Raw genomic sequence first — 9034 nt, 5'->3', positions numbered from 1 at the left:
ACACCCCTTCCATAGTCATGCTTGAAACGTCACAACACGACACTTAACCAAATCGCCAAAATAAAAATAAAAATTTGGGCATGACCCGTTCGCAAATTTGAACAATCTCCCTGTTATATGTATATCAAAATACTCAAATAACGACACCTTTAGAAAAACATACGAAAGACCATAACATTTAAACTACTGTTTCAAACATCAAGTTTAAGTTTTCACAAACATCTAGTTAAAACATAAAACTTCAACACTACTAACTTTGACAAAAGCCTTTAGCTAACAAGGTTACTACAAAGGTTGCAGAAGCGTATCACGGGTGATCAAGGTGTGTTCGTTTCCGAGCGACGCAATGACAATCATACGGGTGCTTTACCTACAACCATTCAACAAAATAAATTAGTGTGGTACACATAACGTTTTCATCCTATCACAATACATATTCTCGGATTTACAAGATAAGTTACCATTTGATCTTATTTCATGCCATTTCATTCTAGTCAAGTGATACAACTCTTTCTCATTCGCTTCCAATAACCCGTTTAGCACGGATCAAGGAGAAAACTTCCATTAAATTCCTTCTCATCCGAACCCGAACCGGCCCAATCACTATGGACCGATACGGATTCCTACTTTCACATTCTCATTTGAGATATTTACCTTAATTGAATATCAACTAACAAAAGAAACCATATCAATAACTCACAACTAAACATGTAAGTAACGAGCTTACCTCGATCTTGTGCCTTTGTTTGTGATTCGGAACTAGCTCCTTCTTCTTTCGATCCTACATGAATTCGTTCTTATTTAGATCATAATCCTTACAATCATAATCATACTTTCAAGCATCAATGTCACTTATATAACAATTAACATTGCATTAACTTTCAACATACAAAACCATTTGCTCATGATTTATTCAAGACTACTTAGATTGTCATTGAGGCATTTAATCAAACACCTAACATGCGTACTACTTATCAAGCCTTATGTACATGTATCTTATGCATAAATTCACTAGAATACATCACCTTTCACATAATCAACCACTCATGTTCAAATATTCATTCTACACAATATAATCTACCAATACTCTATCATTCATACAATTTTATTTGAAGATTTACTCAACTAATCAACAATCTATTCACTATCATGCTAGAACAAGTGGGTTTTTCCCCAAAATCTTTAGTAAATCGAATTCATGCACAATATACCTTCTACATGATGATTCTAACTCACATGCAATCTAATTTCATACTAATTCACGAATTGGTATGAACGCTAGTTCATCAACAAACATCAAATTGTGAGATTTTATCTTACCTTATGTTCAAAACACTTGGATTAGAGAGTATTTAGACACTAGCATGCGATTTATGACTCTAATCCTTCACAATCTTGCTGAATTTTGAGGTTGATTGATGCAATTAGGGTTCCCCCCTTTCTCCTTTCTCTGGTCGCGACCACACAACCCAGAACATTCTGGGTTTTTGTTTTACTATTTAATTTTTATTTCACATGTTATTAAAATGTTACACAAACAACCCTCAAGTTTGGTTTATGAACCCTTATAACCCATCCCATAGTTTTGTAAACTTTCTTTAGATTTTTAATACAATTACCACAACTTATTATATAATGCTTGTAAATGTTGAGGCATCCTATTTTATAAATTATGGGATGTTACAAATCTACCCCCCTTAAAAGAGGTTTCGTCCCCGAAACCTTAATACGTACCAAAAAGAGACGGGTAGTGCTTTCGCATTTCATCTTCAGATTCCCAGGTTAGATCCGATCCTTTCCGATGCTGCCATTGCACTAAAACTTGTCGAATGGCCTTGTTTCGTAGATGCTTTATTTTGGAATCTTTGATAGCTACCGGCCTTTCAATATAATTCATTTTATCATCCAATTCAATGTCATCAAGTGACACATGTGCTGTATCATCCGCGAGGCACCTTCTTAGTTGAGACACGTGAAACGTATTATGGATTCCATCCAGAGCTGGAGGTAATTCTAGCTGGTATGCCACTTTACCAACACGAGCCACTATTCTGAACGGTCCGATATATCGAGGACCCAATTTTCCCCGTTTGCGGAACCGTATTATTACCTTCCACGGCGAAACCTTTAAAAACACACGATCACCTTCTTGAAATTCAATAGGGCGCCTTCTTTTATCTGCATAGGATTTTTGCCTGTCTTGCGCCGCCTTCAAACGAGCCCGGACTTGATCAATCTTTTCATTCGTTATTGCCACAACATCTTTAGGCGCGAGTTCCCGTTGGCCGATTTCTCCCCAACATACAGGTGTTCGACACTTTCTACCGTACAACATTTCATATGGCGCCATTTTGATACTACTTTGATAACTGTTGTTGTACGCGAACTCTACCAACGGTAAATGGTTATCCCAATTACCCCCAAGGTCTATAACACAAGCCCTCAACATATCTAGCAACGTTTGTATAGTTCTTTCCGACTGTCCATCCGTCTGCGGATGGTACGCGGTACTCAGTCGCAAGTTTGTGCCCACATCTTCGTGAAATTTTCGCCAAAAACAAGACGTGAATCTTGTGTCACAATCCGACACAATAGACACGGGTACTCCGTGACGAGCAATTATTTCATTCATATAAATTTCCGCCAATTTTTCGGATGAAATAGATTCTCGTATGGGTAAAAAGTGAGCACTTTTTGTAAGTCGATCGACAATAACCCAAATAGCATCGTGACCTCGTTTCGTTCTGGGTAGCTTTGTAATAAGGTCCATGGTTATGTCTTCCCACTTCCAAACTGGTATTTCTAATGACTGTAATTTACCATACGGTTTTTGGTGTTCCGCCTTCACTTGGGAACATGTCAAGCATTTAGCCACGTACTTAACAATGTCGCGTTTCATTCCAGGCCACCAATACCCTTTCTTTAAATCTTGATACATTTTTGTAGCCCCCGGGTGTACCGTATAACGAGATTTGTGAGCCTCCTCTAGCAATAATGATTTCACCTCGGATAACCATGGTACCCAGATTCGGTCATACCTGGTCATGACGCCATCGGCATTCATCTTTAATTCCCCAATTAGGCCTTTCATTCTTTCCTTCTTTGGATCACCATTTAAGGACTTTATTTGGGCTTCCTTGATCAACTCCAAAAGTTTAGGGGTGACAGTCATTTTCATTGACTTAACTTGTATGGGTGATGGGTATTCCTTCCGGCTTAACGCATCTGCTACAACGTTGGCTTTCCCCGGATGATAAAGGATTTCACAATCATAATCCTTAATTAATTCTAACCACCTTCGTTGTCTCATATTCAATTCTTTTTGTTCGAAGAAATACTTGAGACTTTTGTGATCCGAATATATGGTACATTTAGTTCCGTACAAATAATGTCACCACAGTTTCAACGCGAATACTACCGCAGCCAACTCTAAATCGTGTGTTGGGTAGTTACTTTCATGTGGTTTAAGCTGCCTTGAAGCATATGCTATCACTTTACCCCGTTGCATTAAAACAGCCCCCAAGCCCTGATGTGAAGCATCAGTGTATACTACCAAATCTTCTGAACCCTCGGGTAGGGTTAGAATTGGGGCGTCAGACAGCTTACTCTTCAAGGTTTGGAATGCCCTTTCTTGCTCAACTCCCCACACAAACTTCTCATTCTTTTTGGTTAGTCTGGTTAAAGGTAACGATATTTTGGAAAAGTCTTGTATAAACCTTCGGTAATACCCAGCCAAACCCAGAAAACTTCTCACTTCACTCGGGTTCTTAGGAGGAACCCAGTTCACAACAACCTCTACTTTAGTTGGGTCTACCAAGACACCATCTTTATTAATGACGTGGCCAAGAAATTGCACCTCTCTAAGCCAGAAGGCACATTTGGAAAACTTAGCATATAACTTCTCTTTCCGAAGAATCTCTAACACTTCACGCAAATGATTTGCATGTTCGGCTCTACTACGAGAGTACACAAGGATATCATCTATAAACACTATAACAGACTTATCTAACATGGGCCGACATACTCTATTCATTAGATCCATGAAAGCGGCCGGGGCGTTAGTCAGTCCGAATGGCATTACTAAAAACTCGTAATGCCCATATCGGGTCCTGGACGCAGTTTTCGCAACATCTTCTTCCCGTACCCGAAGTTGGTGATATCCCGAACGCAAATCGATTTTTGAAAACCAACTTGCTCCTTGCAGTTGGTCAAAGAGATCATCTATTCGAGGTAAAGGGTATTTATTCTTCACGGTCAACTTGTTTCAAATCTCGATAATCTATACACATGCGCATCGTGTCGTCTTTCTTTTTCACAAAGAGCACCGGGGCTCCCCAAGGCGACACACTCGGGCGTACGAAACCCTTATCGAGTAATTCCTGTATCTGTGTCATTAGCTCTCGCATCTCAGTGGGAGCTAATCTATAAGGAGCTTTAGCCACTGGCTTGGCACCCGGGTTTAATTCGATTCGGAATTCCACCTCTCGCTCAGGTGGCAATCCCGGTAATTCATCCGGAAACACATCCGCATATTCATTCACCACTTCTACTTCTCCAATTTCAGGCACCTTCTGTCTTGTATCCACTACATAAGCCAAGTAAACCTTACCCTCATTCCTTGCATGCTTCACCGCCTCGACAATCGTGCACAGTTTTGTCTCTAACTTTCTTTCCCCACAAATGTTTATTCGAGCCCCACTAGGTGAGAATACATGAATGACTTTCGCCTCGCATCGAATTTCCGCGTGATAGCGGGATAACCAATCCATCCCTACTACCACCTTGAATTCCCCCAAAGTCATAGGAATGAGATCTATTTCAAATTCTTCGTTTTCTATGGTTATCTTGCAATTCTTACAAATTTCACATAACAAATAACTTTTACTATCCGCTACTTCTACTTCTAAGGGTACAGGCATTCGTTCCTTTCTAAAAGAGGGGTAACACATAAGTTCGTCTGACACGAAAGATTTGCTAGCACCAGAATCGAATAACACATTCATGGGTATTTGGTTGATTAAGAAAATACCTGACACGACATTCGGTGAGGCCTTGGCTTCCTCGGTAGTGATCTGAAACATTCTTCCCCGAGCCTTCTGATTCTCATTCTTCTTTTCATCCTTCTGCCCTTGTTGTTTAAGCTTTGGACAGTCTGCTTTTACATGACCGGGAGTGAAACAATTGAAACACGTCCTCACGGGACTAGGGCACTTAAAGTAAGGATGTCCCTCCTGACCACAGTTGTAACACCCCTTCTTTCCCATTAGACATTATCCAGTGTGAAGCTTTCCACAAGTTTTGCATGGGGGAATACTACCCTTAGATCCTCCTTTAGTTCTAGTGTCGTGCTGCTTAGGCTTCTTAGACGGATTCGTAGTTGACGGCTTTTCAGCAACTCTTTTCTCTCCTCTTTCCACTTGTCGCTTCAGTTCTATCTCCCTATCCCAGGCTAAATTGATAAGTTCACTTAGAGTTTCACACTTCGAAGGGGTAATGAACTCCCTATATTCGGCCTTCAACATTCCATAATACCGGTTTATCTTCATCCTTTCTGACTTGACGAAATCATCACAGAACTTTAACTAATCGAAGAATATGTTGGTAATTTCATCAATGGACTCATTCTGTTGGCGAAGATGCAAGAACTCATCTTGTATTCTATCAATTGCCGATTGCGGGCAATGATATTTTAAGAACAACTCTTTGAATTCCTGCCATGTTAAAGTTTGGAGTCTCATTTCCCCTATCTCTTTACTTTGGGTATCCCACCAATCTTTGGCTTGTTGCTGAAGTTGACCCGTAGCAAACATTACTTGATCTTCTTTCTCATATCGGCTACGTACAAATACGGCTTCAATGTTTGCTATCCATCTTTGACACTTTACCGGATCCACCTCCCCATTATATGAAAAGGGATTACATGCCATAAAATCCTTATATGTACACCTTCGTTCCTTACTTTTAATCCTGGACCCTTCAAGCATTTCTTTTAACTCCTCAATCTTGCTTGTCATCATCTCATCAACAACCCCCAAGACTCGGCTCTCGACTTCTTGAGCTAACTTGGGAAGGTTGGCATTCATCACTTTTTCTGCCGCTTCTATCATCTTATTATTGATTGCCTCTTGACGGGCTATTTCAGCATCATCTACATTACTTGTGTCCGTCATCTACATAAAACATTCATTCTATATATTAAAATTCTCTTTTTATACATCTCTCTTGACACATACGTATTCATTCTATCACGTATTTCATTCTGTTTACTATTCATACTTTGCACATTATCATATTAAATCATACTTTCTTTCTTATTAGACATTTTCTTTCAACCTTCTTGATGCAATATGACCTTAGCAAAGGATTACAGGGCCTTAGGAACTAATTAAAACAAACCCCGTACTCAAACAAACAACATAAAAAAAATTCAGCAACTTTAATAGTCACCGTAAGCTACGGTGAGCACCGTAGCTTACGGTGCTGAATTATGCTTTACGGTGCTTCCCTCCTGTCTTACGGCAGCATGATTTTTGCCCAGTGCCTACCGTAGCTTACGGTGGCCACCGTAAGCTACGGTAGTGCCCAGCGAAAATCACCCCAAACTTCATGTTTTTGACCATTCCGAATCGTTTTTCGCGCACGGTTTCAATTCTACTAACCCCTAATGTTCCAATGCACCATTTACTACTATTGCTATATTCAAAACTCATTCTAACACTTATAACTTATAACATTAATTACTATAAAACTTTCTTAAAAGTTCTTACCTCTATTTGCGTCTCGGAGCGAACACACCCATTCTTTTGAGCTTTCGGTTTGAGTTCGGGCACTACATTGTGTTCGAATCCCTCAAACCTAGGCTCTGATACCAACTTGAAACACCCCTTCCATAGTCATGCTTGAAACGTCACAACACGACACTTAACCAAATCGCCAAAATAAAAATAAAAATTTGGGCATGACCCGTTCGCAAATTTGAACAATCTCCCTGTTATATGTATATCAAAATACTCAAATAACGACACCTTTAGAAAAACATACGAAAGACCATAACATTTAAACTACTGTTTCAAACATCAAGTTTAAGTTTTCACAAACATCTAGTTAAAACATAAAACTTCAACACTACTAACTTTGACAAAAGCCTTTAGCTAACAAGGTTACTACAAAGGTTGCAGAAGCGTATCACGGGTGATCAAGGTGTGTTCGTTTCCGAGCGACGCAATGACAATCATACGGGTGCTTTACCTACAACCATTCAACAAAATAAATTAGTGTGGTACACATAACGTTTTCATCCTATCACAATACATATTCTCGGATTTACAAGATAAGTTACCATTTGATCTTATTTCATGCCATTTCATTCTAGTCAAGTGATACAACTCTTTCTCATTCGCTTCCAATAACCCGTTTAGCACGGATCAAGGAGAAAACTTCCATTAAATTCCTTCTCATCCGAACCTGAACCGGCCCAATCACTATGGACCGATACGGATTCCTACTTTCACATTCTCATTTGAGATATTTACCTTAATTGAATATCAACTAACAAAAGAAACCATATCAATAACTCACAACTAAACATGTAAGTAACGAGCTTACCTCGATCTTGTGCCTTTGTTTGTGATCCGGAACTAGCTCCTTCTTCTTTCGATCCTACATGAATTCGTTCTTATTTAGATCATAATCCTTACAATCATAATCATACTTTCAAGCATCAATGTCACTTATATAACAATTAACATTGCATTAACTTTCAACATACAAAACCATTTGCTCATGATTTATTCAAGACTACTTAGATTGTCATTGAGGCATTTAATCAAACACCTAACATGCGTACTACTTATCAAGCCTTATGTACATGTATCTTATGCATAAATTCACTAGAATACATCACCTTTCACATAATCAACCACTCATGTTCAAATATTCATTCTACACAATATAATCTACCAATACTCTATCATTCATACAATTTTATTTGAAGATTTACTCAACTAATCAACAATCTATTCACTATCATGCTAGAACAAGTGGGTTTTTCCCCAAAATCTTTAGTAAATCGAATTCATGCACAATATACCTTCTACATGATGATTCTAACTCACATGCAATCTAATTTCATACTAATTCACGAATTGGTATGAACCCTAGTTCATCAACAAACATCAAATTGTGAGATTTTATCTTACCTTATGTTCAAAACACTTGGATTAGAGAGTATTTAGACACTAGCATGCGATTTATGACTCTAATCCTTCACAATCTTGCTGAATTTTGAGGTTGATTGATGCAATTAGGGTTCCCCCCTTTCTCCTTTCTCTGGTCGCGACCACACAACCCAGAACATTCTGGGTTTTTGTTTTACTATTTAATTTTTATTTCACAAGTTATTAAAATGTTACACAAACAACCCTCAAGTTTGGTTTATGAACCCTTATAACCCATCCCATAGTTTTGTAAACTTTCTTTAGATTTTTAATACAATTACCACAACTTATTATATAATGCTTGTAAATGTTGAGGCATCCTATTTTATAAATTATGGGATGTTACATAATCAATTGAATATCATGATCGTACAAGTGACAATCACGTTGAGGCATTTAGTCGAACAACTAGTAGCCCAAATTGAAGAACCAATCTCTTCGCATCCTAAGTACAAGGGTTGTTCTGTAAATAATATATAGTTAGTTTGTATTGTAATTAGATTAAGTAAATTAGTGTGATGACCGGAAGTGACAAAGTGAAAGATAGTCACCTATAACTAAAGGAATCGACACAAGATGCATCGATTCAAAGGGCAGCAACATCACAGGATTCATCAGACGCGACGTTTCAAGAGGAGATACATTCATTCATCACACTTTTTAGATTAGTATAAATAGGGAATTAGATTTCTCAAATGTAATCACATTCATGTACAAACATTCAGATTATATGAAAATTATTTCCTTGTTTTGGAGATCAAAGATCGAGTTCTAGGCAACAGTTGGTATCAGAGCATTAGGCCCTAGACATCGGGAAT

General features: G+C 38.4%; 1 protein-coding gene and 1 long non-coding RNA gene across 2 annotated transcripts; both read right to left on the bottom strand.

Moving 5' to 3' along the window:
- Positions 1 to 3391: 3391 nt before the first annotated feature.
- Positions 3392 to 5264, bottom strand: LOC110886480. The gene is made up of 2 exons (XM_035980298.1): positions 4364 to 5264; positions 3392 to 4005 (listed from the first exon to the last, which is right to left on the bottom strand). The coding sequence occupies exons 1-2, from the start codon at positions 5262 to 5264 to the stop codon at positions 3392 to 3394; spliced, it is 1515 nt and encodes a 504-aa protein (XP_035836191.1).
- Positions 5265 to 6036: 772 nt separating this feature from the next.
- On the bottom strand, positions 6037 to 8327 carry LOC110902269. The gene is made up of 3 exons (XR_004871753.1): positions 8199 to 8327; positions 7606 to 7659; positions 6037 to 6170 (listed from the first exon to the last, which is right to left on the bottom strand). It is a non-coding gene; the product is annotated as an uncharacterized LOC110902269 (long non-coding RNA).
- Positions 8328 to 9034: the final 707 nt, after the last annotated feature.

This window comes from Helianthus annuus, chromosome 2, assembly GCF_002127325.2.
Source record: "Helianthus annuus cultivar XRQ/B chromosome 2, HanXRQr2.0-SUNRISE, whole genome shotgun sequence".
NCBI lineage: Eukaryota > Viridiplantae > Streptophyta > Magnoliopsida > Asterales > Asteraceae > Helianthus > Helianthus annuus.
This window is presented reverse-complemented; position numbering and strand designations above follow the sequence as displayed.